General features: G+C 38.1%; 1 protein-coding gene across 2 annotated transcripts in view; it reads left to right on the forward strand.

Moving 5' to 3' along the window:
• UTP20 (UTP20 small subunit processome component) overlaps nt 1-21,649 on the forward strand; it is a 108,016-nt gene that overhangs the window by 48,345 nt on the left and 38,022 nt on the right. For both annotated transcript variants that reach the window (XM_023185996.2, XM_023186066.1), the window contains exons 27-38: nt 187-395; nt 6,604-6,747; nt 7,746-7,825; nt 11,429-11,655; nt 12,168-12,312; nt 13,882-13,969; nt 16,063-16,206; nt 16,390-16,440; nt 16,543-16,695; nt 18,217-18,372; nt 19,192-19,332; nt 20,067-20,204. In XM_023185996.2, coding sequence (XP_023041764.1) covers nt 187-395; nt 6,604-6,747; nt 7,746-7,825; nt 11,429-11,655; nt 12,168-12,312; nt 13,882-13,969; nt 16,063-16,206; nt 16,390-16,440; nt 16,543-16,695; nt 18,217-18,372; nt 19,192-19,332; nt 20,067-20,204 — 1,676 coding nt within the window. The remainder of the gene's footprint in view (nt 1-186; nt 396-6,603; nt 6,748-7,745; nt 7,826-11,428; nt 11,656-12,167; nt 12,313-13,881; nt 13,970-16,062; nt 16,207-16,389; nt 16,441-16,542; nt 16,696-18,216; nt 18,373-19,191; nt 19,333-20,066; nt 20,205-21,649) is intronic.

Raw genomic sequence — 21,649 nt, forward strand, 5'->3', positions numbered from 1 at the left:
TAGCTCATTGAATATTTGGTAAGAACCAAAAGGAGATAATATAGAAGAAAAGTGCATTGTTATCTATAAATTATCATGACAGTAGAAAATACTGTATTATTAAGGGAAATGGAAATAAAACTACAATTATAAATAGTAACAAACTAATATGTTACCTTACATGACCTCTCCTCTTTGTTTCATTAGGAGAGTGCCATTCTGCAGTCATTCAAGCAGTAGAAGACTTGGATTTGTCTGAAGTTCTTCCTTTAGGTCGTCAGCATGGTATCTTAAACAGCCTTGAGATAGTATTGAAAAACATTAGTCATCTGATCAGTGCATACCTGCCGAAGATTTTGCAGATATTGCTCTGTATGACAGCAACCGTATCACACATCCTTGACCAACGAGAAAAGGTGAGAGATTCGCTATAGATGCTTTCTTCTAGGGCTCATTGGTGTCTGTGTTGTCTTGGGCATTGAGTTGGGCCTGATTTACTAACACTCTCCCAAGTTCAATCCTTATACAACCCTTTGAAAGTATCTTCTTAAAACAGTCTTCCACATAGTGGGACTCTTCGCTGTTATAAATATTTACTTATGACCAGAAAATGCAAATTGCATCAAGTGTATATTTTAAAAAGAGATGGATTCGTAGTGAGTGGGTTAGTTCTCTGTTTCTCAGGAATCCAAGTCAAGTGCTTGAGCTGATATTTCTTAGATTTTAATTCCAAGAGCTTAGAAGTATAAGGTATCTTCCACCTCTCATTTCTCCAGGATGGCTGGAAAATGAATAGACCACTGTTACCATCAGCACTGTTATTTTGAGAGTTCCTGGAAGTCTTTAAAAAGTAGATGCTTACCTACAATAAGTGCAGTGTTTTGAATAAATATAAATAGTAAGATGGGGCAAAACAAACCAGCTGGCCAACTGCCGAAAGGTGCTCAGGAAGTGTTTTCTAATTATATTCAGAACTATTTATGTTTTGTTGAAATAGATCCGTGGACATGAGTGAACTCTTTGGAGTTTAGGGAAATAGTCCATAATCTTTTTTTTTTTTTTTTGAGACAAAGTCTCGCTCTGTTGCCTAGGCTGGAGTGCAGTGGCATGATCCCGGCTCACTGCAACTTCCGCCTCCCAGGTTCAAGTGATTCTCCTGCCTCAGCTTCCTGAGCAGTCCTCAGCTGGGAGTACAGGCGCCTGTCAGCACGCCCGACTCATTTTTGTATTTTTAGTAGAGACGGGGTTTCACCATGTTGGCCAGGCTGGTCTCGAACTCCTGACCTCAGGTGATTCGCCCACCTCAGCCTCCAAAAGTGCTGAGATTACAGGCATGAGCCACCGTGCCCGGCCTCATAATATCTTATGGACTGAAGGCTTCTGGAAGAAAATGCAACTTGAAGTAGAGCTCCAGACTCAGATTTTTGCTGTTGACTCTCAGTTAATTCCAAATAGGCACAGTTTTAATTTGGCCAAAATTTATTTCATTTGATTTCTAGATATGCCAGTGAACTGCCTGTCAAATATGATCATGATAAGTGAAAATTGACTGCCAAAATTTTAGGCTGCTGGTTTGGGCTATGCATAGATGTGAATCTGTTTTAGCAATGAAATTATATTCTCTGATAACCAAGATGCAGAGATTTAGAACACTTCTTCCATTTTGGTAGGCACCATTTTGTTTTTCTCATTCTTTCATTCATTTCTTCAGTAAATATTAATTGAGCCTCTACTATGTGTCAGGTACTGTACTAAGCACTGGAAATAGTCAACAAAGCACACAGACATTTATGTTCTTTTATTTGTTCATTAAGTACTTATTGAGCACCTACTGTGTGCCAGACATTGTTCCAGGGAAGGAGTGAGACATGTGAGGACAGTATATGGGAGAAAAAGAATGAATGAATGAAGAAATAAATAAATAAATAAATATACACATAATTAAAATAATGTCAGAAGGAAGTACATTCTGGGAGGAAAATAAAATGAGGAGACCCTTCTGCAGGGTCCTGAGGCTTATTCTCGGTGTAACTCTCTCCTGTCAGTACTCTGCCCTATGAGTTCTAGCTGCCTTTGCCTCCCCAAGTTGCCCAGCTCTGTCTCTTTATCTTGGGGTCACTGGACTCTGCCTGGGCTCTTCCTTCCTGCACTGAGGCCTGAAAACTCTCCAGGCAGTAAGCTAGGGAAATCACAGGGCTCATTTCCTTTGCTTTCCGCCTCTCAGGGATCACTGTTCTCTGCTGCCTAATGTCCAATGTCTGAAAATTATTGTTTATATATTTTGTTTACTTCCTTAGTTGCTTAAGAGAGGAGGGTAAATCCAGTCCCTTTTACTCCATCTTGGTTGGAAGTGCAAAACCACTATAAAGGAGCAGGCAAAACAGTCCTCAGACTAACACAGGACTGGAAATAGCCTACATCCCCAACAGCCACAGTAGAAATGCCGTAATACACAATGCACCAGGGGAGAGTCTTTGGAAGATGTTGCCTCAGTCATGGATCCAAATTAGCACTAGAATAGAGGCTGCTGTGGGCTCACTTTAAAAGGTCAAACGTTTTTCAAGTTTGATCCCAGAACAAAGCCCAAAATTTTAAATGATTTAAGTGAAAATAAATTTCACAATGTCTGACATGCAGTCAGACATTACCAGGCATACAAAGTAGGAGGAAAATGTTACCCATAATGAGGAGAAAGGGCAATCAATAGAAGCAGATCCAGAAATGACACAGATAATAGAATTAGACAAGGAGGCTGATGCCACCACTTTGGGAAGCCAGGGTGGGAGGATCACTGGAGACCAGGAGTTTGAGACTAGCCTGGACAACATAGCAAGACCCTATTTTTGCAAAAAGTAAAAAATTAGCCAGGTGCAATAGCACACACCTGTACTCAGGAAGCTAAGGTGAGAGGATCACTTAATCCCAGGAGATTGAGGCTGTAGTAGGCCAAGATCAAACCACTGCATTCCAGCATGGGCAACAGAGTGAGACTCTGCCTCTAAAAAAAAAAAAAAATTAGACAAGGACATTAAAATAGCTATTATGAAAACACTCCATATATTAGAGAAAGTAGAAGAAATCATGAGCATGTTAAGGAGAGACATGGAAGATGTGCAAAATTTAATGTAAGATGAGGAAATATAATAGAAAGTGACCAGTGTGGGGGTGGATAGGTGCTTCATTTACTAGGATGGTGAGGGTCCTCTATAAAAAGGTGATCTTTGAGCTTACACCTCACCATGAGAAGAACATTCCAGGCAAAGAAAATGACTAGTGCAAAATCCCTGGTTGGGAATGGTCTTGACATGTTGTAAGAATAGACCATGCTGTGGTGGCTAGAGCACCAGGAGCAGGAAGAGTCATGTAAGGTGAGGGTGAAGAGGTAGGTCGTATGGGCTCTGTAGGACCTTGTAGGCTATGACAAGGGGTTGAATTTATTTCTAAAGATAACGGAAACTGCTGAGAGGCTCGAAGCAGGTGAGTGGTAAGGACTGTGTAGTGTTTTAAAAATACTGCTTTGGTGGCTTTGTGGAAAAGGGACTATGGGAGGCCAAGAATGGAAGCAGAAAAGAGGTCTTAGAAAGTTCTTTCTCTGTTAAATGAGAGCATAATAACGGCCACGGGAAGAATTAAGTGAAAACCTATTTATGCCTTGTAGCAAGTGATAGTGACTTTATCTATACATGAATATATTAAATTTTGAAAGGTTTGCCTGTGTAGTGCCTTCACATTTTTGGTTAACTTAGAAGTTACTTAGTAATGCAGCCTCACTCCCAAGTCAATAATCAGTAACTCAGAGGATCATTTCTGCAATATCACAGTTCATTAGTTAATGAGATTTTAAGCTTGTTGACAGATATGAGCTTTCTTATATTTTCCTTTGAAAGTCTTGGACCCATCCAAGAAATTCCTTAGTGAATTATTGCACAGTAGTTTTGCTTAAGTGAGTTAATGTTCTACATTTATGTGCTTCAGCTCAGTTATATATTTACTTTTTTGTGTCTTTCCTTCAGGGCATTGATCGGCATTGAAAGATACTTGAACATTGTTGGTTTTGGGGTTTTTTTGTACGTTTAAGCAACAATGTAACTTGTAAACACATACAAACTCAATCATATTGACTGTTCCTCTAGGAATTAAAGTGTATGATTGCTCATTTTCAGGGTTTTTCTCCAGTTTATTCAACAATTATTGAGTAAATTGGGCAGCTGGCGCTTTAGTTACAGAAATGAATAGAACATGCAGATTGTACCCGGTGGGAAGGGCGGTTGGTGGGAATGGGAGACGGGTGGGGAGTGTCTATTTGATATCGTGTTTGCAGTTGTGGCTTCATATTTCCTCCGGATACCATGTTTTTTCAAATATCAGGGATGATTTTTATCTTTCACTAAACTTGATGCAGCTGATGAAAATATTGCTCGTTGAAGCAGAGCAGAATGACTTGTAACTACATCACCTGTGCTTGCTTACCTGTCAATTCCTTTATGACTTGTGTAATAAGATAATAAGCTAAAAGTAGACCATATGTGAGAAACTGTGATTCCTTAGGCTTGCTCAGCAAACTAATGACATCCTTGTTCATATTTACTTGAATTTAAAATGTGCTATATCAGATTCAAATACCTCTGTTGGTCAGATTATCAGAATTTCATGATAAGTAATTTTCCTATTAATTTTCTTCATGTTATCTTGGCCATAAGACTTGATATTCACTATATGAGAGCATTTGTGTTGTCTTTATAAATTGCAAGGTGACTTTTAGGTTTTAACATAGGTAATTAAGGTGATACATAAAAATAAATTATCACTTTTATGTCTAGAGCCCACAGTTTACTAATCAAGTAGGAAAACAATCAGGGGTTGAATCTTCTCCCTTTTTTTTTTTTTTTTTTTTAAACATTCTGTGCTAGGAAAAAATCCCTCTGAGGCCCTTGTCTCTCCTCTGCTTGGCCCAGAGCTCTTCATTCTTTAGTACCCAGTAGAAATCTAACTATTCCATGAAGCTCTGTCCTGAAATTTGTAGTAATTCCTCCTACTGAAATATCTTTGGGCCAGGCGCAGTGGCTCACGCCTGCAGTCTCAGCACTTTGGGAGGTCGAGACTGGTGGATCACCTGAGATGGGGAGTTCGAGACCAGCCTGACCAACATGGAGAAACCCTGTCTCTACCAGAAATACAAAATGAGTCGGGCATAGTGGCACACGCCTGTAATCCCAGCTACTCGGGAGGCTGAGGCAGGAGAATCACTTGAACCCAGGAGGCGTAGGTTGCAGTGAGCCCAGATTGTGTCATTGCACTTCATTCTGGGCAACAAGAGTGAAACTGCATCTCAAAAAAAAAAAAAGAAAGAAAAAAGAAATGTCTTTGGCATTTTCAGTCTCTTACATACATTCAATAAATTTGCCTTTAATAAGATTTTCAGTTGAATTGAGGTCACGACCGTGGCTGGCATGCCACTGGAGCCATTAGTAGGGACTCAATAAATTGTCCTACTCTGAGCCTGAACAAATTGGCTGTGAATTTGTGATTTTATAACTCACAGGGAAGGAGATGCCAGTGGAAGCAGCAATATTTGTTATTTTAAAGGTTTGCTTTTACTTCACACTCATTCCAGCCTCTATGCCTCTAAACAGACAAATCATATTTCTTTCTAAATTGCATTTTTCTTTGAACTATGTATGTTGAAATCTTTCTATCCCTTGATTCAGTCACCTCATCCTCTTGCTGTACAAAGTATTTCACTGTATAGAAAAATCGTAAATTCCTTAACTAGTCCCCTAGGGTAATTTTAACAAGAATAATTTATAACTTCTAATCTTATAAAAAGTAAAATAATAAGTATGAAAATAAATAGAAAAATGACTTTCATTTGAAATGAAGATTTAATTTTTTTCCCCCTAATATAAGGCATTAAGTAGGGAAAAAAAAAGAAAAAAAAAATTTGCTTTGTTTAGAATTCTCTGTTCCTGGGAAGAAATCAGGATTTTACTTGAATAAAACAGTAAAACAATATAGAATACAAAACAACTATTCCAGTTGTAATAATGTTTTTTCTTAAGGATAGCTAGTGTGACTACTAGGCAGTGATACTGTTTTAAGACTCTGCTTTCTTTTCTTGTTCAATGAGAAAAGTAAGACAATTTGCTTGGTTGGTGTTCCCATATAAATCAAGTCAACAGATTTAGTAATAGGATTTCCAGTTTGATTCTTAGCCACCTGAGCAAGAGTGCCTCTCTGAGGAATCAGGGATAAAAATGATATATATGTATTTTTTAAACAGAAGATCTGGCCGGGCGCGGTGGCTCAAGCCTGTAATCCCAGCACTTTGGGAGGCCGAGACGGGCGGATCACGAGGTCAGGAGATGGAGACCATCCTGGCTAACACGGTGAAACCCCATCTCTACTAAAAAATACAAAAAACTAGCCGGGCGAGGCGGCGGGCGCTTGTAGTCCCAGCTACTCGGGAGGCTGAGGCAGGAGAATGGCGTGAATCCGGGAGGCGGAGCTTGCAGTGAGCTGAGATCCGGCCACTGCACTTCAGCGCAGGCAACAGAGCCCGAGACTCTGTCTCAAAAAAAAATAATAATAAAATAAATAAATAAACAGAAGATCTTTGTTTTACAGATACAGCTGAGATTTATTAATCCATTGAAAAATTTAAGACGTCTTGGAATCAAAATGGTAACTGATATCTTTTTGGACTGGGAATCATATCAGTTTAGAACAGAAGAAATTGATGCTGTGTTTCATGGTGCGGTTTGGCCCCAGGTAAATCTCAATTTCTACATCTGCTTGTATGCCTTCTGCTTTTTCCTTTATTACTAACTCACCAACATAGCTACCACCCAGACGTGAATGCTTACCTGGGTCTTTTCTTTTACATCGAGCCCTTCTTTCTGGAAGTTTTTAGAACACTTTTCTTTGCTTTCACTACCACCTAAAACTCAAGAGTTAGTTTCTGCTATACCATAGCATTTACACTTAAGGCTCAACTGAATATGAATGTGTCTCTTTAGCAACTGTAACATAACTTTTTTTTTGAGACAGAGTCTCGCTTACTGCAACCTCTGCCTGCTGGGTTCAAGAAAGAGATTCTCCTGCCTCAGCCTCCCAAGTAGCTGGAATTACAGGCATGCACCACGATGACCAGCTAATTTTTGCATTTTTAGTAGAGATGGAGTTTTGCCTTGTTGGCCAGGCTGGTCTTGAACTCCTGACCTCAGGTGATCTGTCTGCCTCGGCCTCCCAAAGTGCTGGGATTACAGATGTGAGCCACTGCGCCCGGCCTGTAACATGATTTTTATAGCACCTCACATAGCATTTCCTCTGGCTTTTGACAAGCATGAGGGAAAACACACAGATGTTTCTATTACATACTTCCTATTTTGATTTCTCTGATTGTAACCCCTTGGTGATGATAACTGGTACAGGTATAGACTGAAGGAGAGATGATAACTGGTACAGGTATAGAAGGAGAGATAGGAAATGTTTCTAGGTGTTGGAGGTCCCAGTCATTTCCAACACTCTGAAACCTAAAATACCATTTCTTTTCAAGTGTGTAGCACTTCCATGCATCACCTTTGCCATTTTTCCTATGTAGATGTTCTTTTGGATCTCTTTATACTTTTTCTTATTCTGTCATTTGGATGTTAATCTCTGTCCCTTATCTTTTTCATCCTCTGCTGTGATTTCTGTGCTTGTTATTTGTGGTTTTTCTATAATTTGGTATATGTATTTGGTATTCTGTTTTTTACTTTGTCTCCTAGATCAGCAGGCTTGGATCTGAGAGTCAATATTCTCCTACTCCTCTGCTGAAACTGATCAGTATCTGGAGCAGAAACGCAAGGTATAGCCTTTCTTTTTTCCTTCTTTAAAAGGGGCAATGTTTTAGACGAATCTGGTTAAAGCAGTCCAGGGAACAACTAATAATGTAATTTATGGTCTTTCCATACAGTGAACTACTTTTGATACAGTTAAAGAGAATGAGGCAGCTGAGTAAAAGCAAGGAAAGATCTGAAAATACATAGTTTAAAGAAAAATATAGCCATGCATGGTGACTCACGCCTGTAATCCCAGCACTTTGGGAGGCAGAAGCAGGATTGCTTGACCTCAGGAGTTTGAGACCAGTATGGACAACGTAGTGAGGTCCTGTCTTTACTGAAAATCAAAAAATTGGCTGGGCATGTGGCACATTCCTGTAGTTCCAGCTACTTGGAGGCTGAGGTGGGAGGATCACTTGAGCCCACAAAGTCGAGGCTACAATGAGCCATGATCATGCCACTGCGTTCTAGCCTGGGAGAAAGCGAGACCCTGTCTCAAAAAAAAAAAAGACAAAAAGATAAATTGCTAGACAATATATATAATGTGATACAGGAAGGTATGTGTCTGTGTATATAAACATGAAATGAAATAGAAACTGTCCAGAAGGACACATGAGAACTATTAACAGTGTGGCCATAGCACGTGGAGGTTTGGGTGGACCAGAGCAGGGAGAGGAGACTTTTCATAATACATCTTTTGGACTGTTTGAATTTTTTATAATAATTAAAAAGTAAAAAGAGGTAAAATAACATCTTACAAAGTAAAGAAAATTTTAGAGTATGTATTACAGCTAAAACTAATACTTTTTTGGTAATTTTTGCAGTTTGATTAAAACTTGAAAATTTTAAGTATTAGAGTTGATAGAGATGTTCTTCCAATATATGTAATAATTATGTCAGCAGTTTGATTTGGCCTGGCAAAGGGAGAAACAGAATGTGAAACACACCAGATAGTTATATCATCACATAAATATTATTTTCTGCATGCTTGCTTAAAAATAAATGCTGACTTGTAATTGGCATTCTATGTGTTTTTCCCAGTTCCCACTGAAAATCAGGAAAACCTCACAAGCTTTCTAGATTTTCTAGACGATTGTCTTCTTTGTGAAACTCAATCTAAATGTACATTCAGCTCTCATGGTCAGAAAAGGTTTTTTTTATTGATTCAGTGATGTTAAAATCATAGTCTTGGTTTTTACAAGATTGGAATCATACTGTATAACTGGCTTTTGATTTTGTTTTTTTTCATGTATCTTTATGTCATGAACATTTCTTCATGTTATTACTCTTCAAAAACAAACCAAAAACCTTGACATTGTCTTCCTCAGGAAAACTTGTCTATTTTACTAATAGTAAGTTCTCTACATTTATTCCCCAATTTGACACAGCAATTTTATATCTTTATCATTGGACATTTGTAAGCGACACTTCATAGGCATACTTGAGAAATGTTGTATGTAGTTTTGTCATTTCCATGCAAATAAGCCATAAAGGACTTTCATCCAGGAAGACTTTACAATAGAGACTCATTTTCATATTCTTTGGGGCCTTATTCAAGGTATTGAGCCACATTGTTGGATGCCACTTCATTCTTTTCTGCAATTTCTCATGTTTTGGTTGGGTAAATAGAAGCCACGTAACAATGGAAGAGTTAGGCAGCAGAACCTTTTTTTTCCTTTTATACTTAACACTCACCTGAAAGAAATCTCTAAAATTGTTGACTTCCCTTGGAATCCACATAGCAATAGATATGCATATGAAGTTGTGTGTAGAAGAATTAATGAATGAATATTTCAGAACCCCTTCAATGGGAATGTTACTTTTTAATAAAAAAAAAAATTAGATTTTGAAGTGTAGTTCCTGTTTACATAGTGTCAATTAGAAATTAAAGCAGATTTTTCATCTATAGAGAAGTCTAGCATTTTACTAGCTTACAAGTAAGTTTAAATTTTCTCAGAAATTAGGTGAACTCAAGACAGCAAAAACTTACTAACTAGGGTGAGCATATACTTTTTTGTCCACATTGAAAAACTCCTGAGGATGAAAAGAGATGTAATAAATAAGTCAAAACAGCCAATGTAAACCGGGACTGTCCCAGGCCCCTTTCTTAGCTGCTCTGGTTCTAGTCACTGCAGCCCCAGCATAGCACAGTCTCTTCTTCCTGCATGCTCCTTCCAGCTCTGTAAGGCCCTGTCATCACATAATGCCTTTGTTGTATTCATCTGTCTTCATAACTTATTATCCACAGCTCCTTCAGGTCAAAGACCGTGTCTCATTTATTACTCCACAGAGGGTTACACATCTTCATCCATGTGTAGTTGATGATCATTGCATGTTGTTTGAGTGATTGGAATTGCTGATTGAGCCATGCACGTTAACATGTAGCATGCTCGTTGTACTGTGGCAGCAAGTTACCTTGGTCAAGGGAAAACGGTTTGGTCGCTGGGAAGTTGCATTGTATCTGAATGGGCTCTTGCTAGGACTTTACCTGCAGTTGAAAGCAGTTCTCTTCCCTTGTCTGCTAGAAAAAGTTTAAGACAACAGAACAACATAGTGATTAAGAGCACAGTATCTGAAGTCACACTAACCTAGCTTCAAATCCTAGCACCACTGTGTGTTCTTTCGGTCAAGTTGGCCTCGGAGCCTCAGTTTCATCATCTGTAAAATGGGTATAATACCCATTTATTGGTGAAGACCCACTTCATTGATAATAGAGGTGATAATATATAATATAAAGTGCCTTGTGTAGAGCCTGCCCGTACTATGCACAATATTTGTTGGACAAAAAGATGTATGAATATAACCTCTTAGAACTTTTCTGTCAGTTTGTCAATGCTAAGTATGTTAAAGAGCTCAAGCTCTTCCCGCCCCCCAACCCCAGTGATGATGAATTGAAAAAGGCAAACTATCTGAATTGTTTCTGTTTGACCTTCCTAGTAATTGTTAGGATTGCATTTCTGACTGAATCAACTGCTGGTTTACCCTTGGCTGGAAAGCCTTTATCTCTCTGCCCTTGTTGGTGCATTTGCATTAGGAAGGATATTTATAACTTTCATGTGAGTCTTTCATTATTGGAGATGGATTCATCCCCGTCTCCGAACATTGAATGTTCCATATCCTGATCAATAAATGTTTGTTTGGTCTGTACTCCTAACTCCTATGTTCTAGTACATAGGGTTTTATGTGAGTGTTTAAACATTCACGTTCTAGAAAGCTTATAATTGAAAAGTAGTCTGTTTTCAGTAAGTCTCTTTTAGAAAGAGCTTAGACATTGAAGTTAGATTGTGATTCAAATCTCAGCTCTATTATTAGCTCAGTGGCTTCGGACAAATCTCTTTTCTCATCCATAATGTGGGGATAATAATACTACCACATAGAAATGTTGTGAGAATTCAATGAGAAATATATATAAAGTGCCTAAGTAATATGTTTGTAAGGTAATACTTAGAATTATTATCCATCGAATTTTAGATTTAATGTAATTCCCCTTTGAATAATTTTATTAATGTGGATACACACACACACACGCATATATATTTGTTAAACTCATGGTGAAAATTTATATGGACATGTTTTTAGAAGTGAACACATTGAGAATAAGATGATTACTACAATGTTTTTTCTTCCAGGTATTTCCCTTTGCTGGCTAAACAGAAGCCTGGGCACCCAGAATGTGATATCCTGACCAATGTTTTTGCAATTCTCTCAGCAAAGAATCTTTCTGATGCCACAGCTACTATTGTAATGGACATAGTTGATGACCTTCTTAACCTTCCAGATTTCGAGCCCACAGAAACAGTTTTGAACTTGTTGGTAACTGGATGTGTATACCCTGACATAGCAGAAAACATAGGTGGTATGTATGATGACAAAGCAGATAATTCTTAGACTTCTGATGTAGCAATTGTTTCCTCAGAAGAGAAAAAAGATCAGTATAATCTGACTCACTTGAGAGCATATGCTCATAAGTTTCTTTTCTCTGGGAACTAATACTAATTTATATAAACTGAATTTTCTTTGCAGTTATAAGAATAGATTATTTACTCTTCAAGAAGTCTCAACTCTGCTCCAGGAAATTATGAAAATGATTTCTACTGTCATGTCTCTACATTCTTATATTATCCCAAATAATTTCCTTACTATTACCAAAAAATGGTTTAAATAAAACCTCAAAGGTCTCTTAAATAAGTTCTTGATTTAACTAGTAATATAGCTATTTTGGGTAAGAAGAAAGTTGTTTATTTAGAATCAAAATTTAACTAAATGTTCATAGTGGTTGAGTGCTTTTCTTATCATCATGAAGATTTTGTACAGTTATGCCTTAAGAGAGTTTATTAAAATCAAAACATTAATCATTATCTATTTCAGAGTCTATCACAATAGGAGGAAGATTAATTCTACCTCATGTACCTGCAATTCTTCAGTATCTCAGCAAAACCACAATAAGTGCAGAAAAGGTGAAAAAGAAAAAGAATAGAGCACAAGTCAGTAAAGAGCTTGGCATTCTTTCAAAGTAAGTGATATGTTGATACTTAAAAGATAACATTACCATCCTTGGTTTTAACTTTTTAAAAAATTATTATCTTGGCCAGGCGTGGTGGCTTATGCCTGTAATCCCAGCACTTTGGGAGGCTGAGGTGGGTGGATCACCTGAGGTCAGGAGTTCAAGACCAGCCTGACCAACATAGGAAAACCCTGTCTCTACTGAAAATACAAAAGTTAGCTGGGCCTGGTGGTGGACACCTGTAATCCCAGCTACTCGGGAGACTGAGGCAGGAGAATCGCCTGAACCCAGGAGGCGGAGGTTGCAGTGAGCTGAGATTGCGCCACTGCACTCCAGCCTGCGTGACAGAGTGAGACTTTGTCACAAAATAAAATAAAATAAAATTTTAAAAAATTGCCTTGTTTTTCAGGTGTTTGAACCTGGCAATAAGGAGCTGAAAATTTTTTTAGTATTTTTGAATCCCCTTTATTTTTAAGTTAATGCAGAATTCCCTTTCTCTGCTGGAATACTTACTAGAAACCGTTCATAGCATCTGCCTTTGTTTAATAAAATTAAAGGGAACAGATTTTTCAAAATCCTAAAGTAGACTAATAGATTTGTTTGTTTAGCCTTTGTGTATTTTGAGTTTTGTGGAATTACAGTTTTTTACTCTTTAGTGTAATGATAAAAATAATTAACTTGAAAGAGCAGATTGTTCTGTTTTTTGTCAGGAAGATCTCACAAGGGTTTTTAAAGAGTCTGTTTGGCAGTAGACCTAGGAGTCTGTTGTGATTTTGGTAAAGGGAAACGTTGATAAACCTGAGTGCAAGAAACAATTCTATCTTAATTTTAAATTGACCATTACAAGGCTTAGTTGTTGAAAATGTATTTTTTCTGTTATTTAAAACAGTATCAACAAAAAGTGATCTGTTCGAATCTTCTAGAAACTTCTTTGCAATGCTTTTTAAAATACTGTTGTATTTCTAAGTTATGCAGAATGGGAAATCATACTAAATACACTCATTAAATTTCATCCTAGGCTGTGTGGTAGTAGAAAGATGTTGAGAGGAGATTAGGTGCCAGAAAGACCAGAGTTTGAAAGACCTGCTCTACTTCTTTCTAGCTGTGAGACGTCAGTTTCTCTGAGTTTCAGTTTTTCTCTGGGCATAATGAGGCTGACGATTCCTATATTGCAGGGCTATCATGGGTGTTAAATTGAAATACTGTATATAAACCCTTAAGTCTTGGCACTTAAAAATGTTGTTTCTTTGCAAAATAAAGCAATTACTAATTGCCAAATTACAGGACTGGAGTTCACTCTAACCCACCTATTCACCTGTTCACTGTAACCCACACAATCAGATATTGCAAAATAAATAGAATAGTAGCCATGAGCTTGATGTTGGAGAGGGGTAAGAGTGAGCACAGCTAAGTAACTGAGGTAAACTTTTTATACATGCACACATACTTAAAAGCTAGCTGTGTATTGGAATGCTGAAACTGTGTCTTTAGTCACTGATGTTTTTCTACAAAAAGTTTAACTTCTTAGAGAAATATTCCTGTATATGGTCCTTACATACTTGTTTTTTCCTTCTTTAGGATCAGCAAGTTTATGAAAGACAAAGAACAAAGTTCTCTACTCATTACGCTTCTCCTTCCATTCCTCCATCGTGGCAATATTGCTGAGGTACAAACTCGTAGGACACTTACTCTGTCTTTAGAGTAGCACTTTTTCTCTAGGTTTACTTGCGAGCAGCACTTTTACTGGCTAGATTTTGTGATGCATTTGTCCCAAGGAACTTAAAAGGCTTTATATAGAAATACAAAAATTAGGCCAGGCGGGGTGGTTCATGCCTGTAATCCCAGCACTTTGGGAGGCTGAGGTGGGCAGATCACCTGAGGTCAGGAGTTCGAGACCAGCCTGACCAACGTGGAGAAACCCCATCTCTACTAAAAATTCAAAATTAGCCAGTGGCACATGTGGTGGCACATGCCCATAATCCCAGCTACTCGGGAGGCTAAGGTAGGAGAATTGCTTGAACCAGGGAGGCGGAGGTTGCTGTGAACCCAGACTGTGCCATTGCACTCCAGCCTGGGCAACAAGAGTGAAATTCCATCTCAAAAAAAAAAATAATTAATTAAATAAATAAAATTTAAAAATGAGAGGGAAAAGATTAGGACAGACACTAGGAATGGGGGCAGGCAGGCAAGAAAGTGGAGACATCATCATCTACAACAATAACAAAGTACTAGCCCAAAGTTGTTTCCCTTGTTTAGCTTCTGATTCATTTCAGGTGTTTTTCTTTCTCTAGCAAACCTGGAACCCAAGAAGTGCATTGTGTAAATTTTTTTTTTTCCCAGGCTGGAGTGCCATGGCACAATCTCGGCTCACTGCAACCTCTGTCTCCTGGATTCAAGCAGTTCTTCTGCCTCAGCCTCGAGTAGCTGGGACTACAGACGCCCACCACCACCCCCAGCTAATTTTTTTTGTATGTTTTGTAGAGACAGGGTTTCACCATGTTGGCCAGGCTGGCCTCGAACTCCTGACCTCGGGTGATCCGCCTGCCTCGGCCTCCCAAAGTGCTGGGATTACAGGCATGAGGCACCGTGCCCGGCCGCATTGTATAATCTTAATTGTAGATCACAGTGGCAAAATGGAATAAAAATCAGACTTTTAATATTCAGACACAGCTAAGTGTTTCTGATATGATTTGCAAACCATAGTTCAGTCTTAATTAAGAGTCCTCCAGTGGCTCATGCTCATTTGTCAGACTTCAGTAGTGATACTAAACATTTCTCACCACACAGTTGTTCAATTTAGAAGACCACAGATCTGTAGACAACCAGAAGTGTATACAATTGGCCCTCTGTATTCACATTTCCACATCTGTGGATTCATCCAACCATGGATGAAAATATTTGGAGAAATAACAATGTAATTATAAAAATGATACAAATTTTAACCAGCTGGGCGTGGTGGCTCATGCCTGTAATCCCCGCACTTTGGGAGGCTAAGGCAGGCAGATCACGAGGTCAGGAGTTCAAGACCAGCCTGACCCATATAGTGAAACCCCATTTCTACTAAAAATACAAAAATTAGCCAGGCATGGTGGCATGTGCCTGTACTCCCAGCTACTCAGGAGGCTTAAGCAGGAGAATCACCTGAAGCCAGGAGGTGGAGGTTGTGGTGAGCCGAGATCATGTCACTGCACTCCAGAATGGACAAAAGAGACTCCACCTCAAAATGAATAAATAAATAAAATAAAAATAAAAATGATGCAAAGTTTAAAAATGAAGTATAACAACCATTTACATAGCATTTACATTGTATTGGGTATTATAAGTAATCTAGAGGTGACTTATACAGAAGGGTGTGTGGGTGATATGCAAATATGCCACTTTATATAAGGGACTTAAACATCCTTGGAGTTTGGTATTTTTTGGGATTCTGGAACCAGTCCCCCTTAGATACTGAGGGACTATGGTACTTCAGCAAGCTCATTTTCTTGTATCTTTTTTGATTAGACAATAGAAGAAATTATGTTTCAAAACTACATATATTGCTTATTAGAATTAAAGGAAAAAACTGGTTCACACATTCTTAAGGGTTTTACATTAAATTAAAATGCTAAAATCTTTTAAAAGATGATAAAATAATTTTTCCAATTACTACTTTCACATCTTATTTGTAATTGTTTTCTATGTTGTAATATATTAAAGTATAATTTGACCAGTTTATAACTTACTGAAATATGACTTTTCTTAATATTTCTTCTCAAGGATACAGAGGTTGATATTCTGGTGACAGTACAAAACTTGTTAAAGCATTGTGTGGACCCTACAAGCTTCCTCAAGCCTATAGCAAAACTTTTCTCAGTTATTAAGAACAAACTGTCAAGAAAATTGCTTTGTACAGTTTTCGAGGTCTGTACCATTCATTTTTACTCCAAATCACCCTTTTTTAAAAATGTAATTATGACTTATAAACCATATTAGGGGTTTTCTTCATGCTAGGGTGATGTTTTTATATGAATTTGAGTCGGGACAGGGAACTGAGGGGAGGAGGGCAGAAAAGTTAAGATAATACACTGTCTTCTTTCCTTTCAGACTCTTTCTGATTTTGAGAGTGGGTTGAAATATATTACTGATGTTGTCAAGGTAAGAAAGAAGGGTTCTCTTTGGCTTCAAAAGTATTATCATTTTTGTTTACTTAAGATTTGTATACCTTCATTTATATAATTTCAATGACATTTCTTATAGCTTAACGCCTTCGATCAAAGACATCTCGATGATATCAACTTTGACCTTCGCTTTGAGACTTTCCAGACGATCACCTCTTATATTAAAGAAATGCAAATTGTGGATGTTAACTACCTAATTCCAGTTATGCATAATTGTTTCTATAATCTAGAGGTAGGTTATTATAGCAAAATTCATAAATTATTTTTTATTGTTCTGGTAATACAGCTGCTTAATACAGTGACCTAATCTTTAAATTTGTTTTTTGAGGGGGGACAAAGGTTTTTAGGATTAAATTTCGTTATGTGAAGAATCTTTTGTCTGGCAAAACACTTATTCTCATGATTGGAAAGGCAAATATTGTGAATAAAATAACACATATGAAAGCATTTTGAAAAAAATCAAGAAGTTATGTATTAGAATAGGGAAATCCATAGAGATGAAGTACATTAGGTCACTAAAGTCTGCAGAAAGGGAGGAATGGGGCGTGATTTCTAATGGGTATAGGGTTTCTTTTGGGAGTGATGAAAATGTTCTGGAATTAGTGGTGATGATCACACAACCTCCTGAATATACTAAAAACCATTGAATTGTACATTTTTTTTTTTTTTTTTTTTTTTGAGACAGGATCTTGTTCTCTCAGCCAGGCTGGAGTACAGTGACGTGATCTTGGTTCACTGCAGCCTCCGCCTCCAGGTTCAACCAATTCTCCCACCTCAGCCTCCTGAGTAGTAGCTGGGATTACAGGGGCATGCCACCACACCCACCTAATTTTTGCATTTTAGTAGAGACAAGGTTTCATCATGTTGGCCAGGCTGGTCTCGAACTTCTGACCTCAGGTGATCTGCTCATCTTGGCCTCTCAAAGTACTGGGATTATAGGTGTGGGCCACAACAGCCAGCCAAATTGTAAATTTTTTAAAAGGGTGAATTTTTTGGTGTATCAGTTACGTCAATTTTTAAACACGTAACTATACTAATTGAAAATTATCCCTTTTTTATTGAAGTTATAAGAGAAATAAAAAGTGTTTGGATTATATTAAGTGCTATGTTGCTGAACTGAATTAAAATCCAAAAATGCAGAAAATGAAACCTTTGATTATTGTTAACTGTGTAGTGGCATCAGTGATCTCTTTGTGGCATTTTATAGTTATTCATCTAATATTAAGGATTATGTAATACATGAAAAAATAATCTCCCCATTTTATGCTCATTCTTCATAATCATGCCAAAACTCAGCACAAAAAATTCTAAGTCACTGTCTGGCTGGCTGAATCAAGGATACCTTCCCTACACTCACTTTGACATTCTTCAAACCACAAACTCTAGAGCAGCCAATTCTGTCATTTTCAGTAATGACCTGATACTGAATATTGAAAACTGGCTTTAGTGAACCTTTTAGACTGCCTGCTTTGGGAGGTAAAACTAATTAACAAGGACATTTCATAGTGCTACCTGAAATTAAATGACACTTCTTGGGAAGCGTGGTTTTTCAGCCATTTACAGTATTATATTCCTCATAGCCCTACATTTGGATCTCCCTTAGGTATGAAGTATTTGTGGGAACTTGCTTAGTAGGCATTTTCACAAGCACGGTGACAGAATTTTGTAGATGCTTGTACTGGGAAGTAATATTCCATATTGTAGTTATTAGAGAATAATTTGTTTTTTTTTCTCTCTTTTTTTTTTTTTGCAGTTAGGAGATATGAGTTTAAGTGATAATGCCAGCATGTGCCTGATGAGTATCATCAAAAAGCTAGCTGCCTTGAACGTCACAGAGAAAGACTATAGAGAAATCATCCACCGTTCACTCCTGGAGAAATTGAGGAAAGGTCTGAAGAGCCAGACAGAGGTATATAACTTTGTCTTTTAGGCACTACTGTCTGAGGCTGTGTTTTGTTTTGTTTTCCCACATTTGCTACTGTTGTATAGAAAAGTAGTAAGGCTTAGTGCATTTAATGAGAATACTTGATTGAGTATATAGTCACCAGACTTTTAATGGGAGTGGTACTAGAAAGGAGAGCAGTCACTTTTTTTCTGTTTTTTGTTTTTTTTTTTTGAGATGGAGTCTTGCTCTGTTGCCCAGGCTGGACTGCAGTGGCATGATCTCGGCTCACTGCAACCTCCGCCTCCCGGGTTCAAGTGATTCTCCTGCCTCAGCCTCCAGAGTAGCTGGGATTACAGGCATGCGCCACCACATCCAGCTAATTTTTGTATTTTTAGTAGAGATGGGGTTTCACCATGCTGGCCAGGCTGGTCTCGAGCTCCTGACCTCAAGTGATCCACTCGACTCGGCCTCCCAAAGTGCTGGGATTACAGGCGTGAGCCACCATGCCTGGCCACCAGTCACTTTTGATCTAATACAGCTGTCAGGTTTTTTGTTCGTTTGTTTGTTTGTTTGTTTTTTGAGACGGGCTCACTTTGTTGCCCAGACTGGAATGCACCACTGCACCTGGCTGATTTTTGTATTTTTTGTAGAGACAGGATTTCACCATGTTGTCCAGGCTGTTCTCAAACTCCTGGGCTCGAGCAATCCTGACCTTTTTTTTTTTTTTAACAGTGGAATTTTTTTTATTTTTGGAATTTTATGTCTTTTTCTGTTTCCTCATATTATCTCAGAAGCAAATTCTTTTTAAAATAAAATATTTTTTTCTTCACTTCATATTTACAGAGTATCCAACAGGATTATACCACAATACTTTCCTGTTTAATTCAAACCTTTCCAAACCAACTGGAATTCAAAGACTTGGTACAGCTTACTCATTACCATGACCCAGAAATGGACTTCTTTGAGAACATGAAGCATATTCAGGTAGAAGACAATTCTGCTTTTCTTACCTATGAAATACTTCAAATAGTTCTGCCTCATTTGGAAAGACGTGTTTTAACTTTCAGAAAAGGTTTTAGCTTTTCTTTCCTTAGCCTTTATGATCATCATTGAAATTTGTATTAAGATGATCATTTCCTGGATTCTGATTTTTTGGTGGTATCACAAACCACAGTTAATAATAGTGTCGCTTTTCTGTGCCTTTTCCTAAAAAGTGTAAATACTTTGGGTTCACTGTTAAACAAGTGCTATGGATTCTATCTCTGAAAGCAAATCAAGGCACAGGTGTTTGCTCATGTAACACATAGACTGTGTTTTCTTTTTTTTTTTTTTTTTGAGACAGAGTTTCGCTCTTGTTGCCCAGGCTGGAGTGCAATGGTGCAATCTCAGCTTACTGTATCCTCCGCCTCCGGAGTTCAAGGGATTCTCCTGCTTCATCCTCCCGAGTAGCTGGGATTACAGGCATGTGCCACCATGCCCAGCTAATTTTGTATTTTTAGTAGAGATGGGGTTTCTCCATGTTGGCCAGGCTGATCTCGAACTCTTGACCTCAGGTGATCTGCCCACCTTGGCCTCCCAAAGTGCTGGGATTATAGGCATGAGCCACTGCGCCCAGCCACTCCTTTAATCTTTTCATGAAAAGAGAATATAATACTAAAATGGAACTGTTTGAAGGTGAGATTATTCAGTAACTAATTCATATTTTATCTAACTCATAGATCCACAGAAGAGCAAGAGCCTTGAAGAAATTTGCAAAACAACTAATGGAAGGCAAAGTTGTTCTGTCTTCTAAATCCCTTCAGAATTACATCATGCCTTATGCCATGACTCCAATTTTTGATGAGAAAATGCTCAAGGTAGGTCATTAGATCTAGAAACCAAGGACCCTCTTCCCATACCATGACACACTTTGCCAAAATATAGATGGAGTTGGTGGTGTTTATGTTGATGTCACCACCATAATTAGAGGTTTAGAATAGTTCTAAAGCTCTTAGAACTGTGCCTGACACATAGTAAATGCTATCTAAATGATGGCTATTATTTGTGTTTTTTTTCTATTATTAGCTCACAAAGGCCCACCACAAAATATTCTTCCTGCTAGAAATTATCACATTATTAAAATTGCATACTTTTATTTTTGTGTCATAGGACTTAAATCTGGTTAACTACCCTAGTGAGCAGTCATTATTTTCACAAATGACTTACAAGAAGCAAAATGAAATAGTAGGTATCATTAATACCGTACCAGGTACCAGGCACTATTTCAAGTGTTTCATTCTCACAACAACTCAACCCTCTGGAGTAGGGTAGGGACTATTCTTCAAGTACTATTTTACAGGAGAGCAATCTGAGAAGAAGTGAGGTTATATAACTTTCTCAGAGACGCCCAGAGTCAGAACAGATATTCGAACTTAGGGCTGTTTTAACCTTTATATTATACAGTGCCTAGAATGGTACCTGGCACATAGTAAAGACTAGATAAGTAATTATTGATTTAAAAGATTAATGAGGTCAAATGCAGTGGCTCACACCTATAATCTCAGCACTTTAGGAGGCCAAGTCAGGTGGATCACTTGAGGTCAGGAGTTTGAGACCAGCCTGGCCAACATGGCAAAAACCTGTCTATACCAAAAATATAAAAATTAGCTAGGCATGGTGGTACATGCCTGTTATATTGGGAGGCTGAGGCAGGAGGATCACTTGAACCCAGGAGGCAGAGGCTGCAGTGAGCTGAGATTGTGCCACTGCACTCCAGCCTGGGCAACAGAGCAAGACTATTTAAAAAAAAAAAAAAAAAGATTAATGAAAGGTGGTATTAAATGATCATACAAATTCAAATCTCATTGCAGTAATGTCAGGATTTGGGACTTAAATTTATACTGTTGATTACATAGCTTTATACAATAGTAGATTTCCTCTGTTGTTTCAGGATATTCAAAATGTTTAAAAGAATTATCTAGCTCCCTTATATTCTGGTTTAAAAAGCTAGTAAGCATAACCTAACTGTTTGATGCCATTGAAATATGAACGGCATGTAGACAGGAAAAAAAAAATAAAGTATACTTAGCTTTGGTTGGTGTTCACATGATAGCTCCTTTTTTTGAGATGGAATCTCACTCTGTCACCTAGGCTGGAGTGCAGTGGCACAATCTCAGCTCACTGTAACCTCCATCTACCAGGTTCCAGTGATTCTTCTGCCTCAGCCTCCTGAGTAGCTGGGATTACAGGTGCCTGCCACCACGCCCAACTAATTTTTGTATTTTTAGTAAAGATGGAGCTTCACCACGTTCCCCAGGTTGGT

This window comes from Piliocolobus tephrosceles, chromosome 10, assembly GCF_002776525.5.
Source record: "Piliocolobus tephrosceles isolate RC106 chromosome 10, ASM277652v3, whole genome shotgun sequence".
Taxonomy (NCBI): domain Eukaryota; kingdom Metazoa; phylum Chordata; class Mammalia; order Primates; family Cercopithecidae; genus Piliocolobus; species Piliocolobus tephrosceles.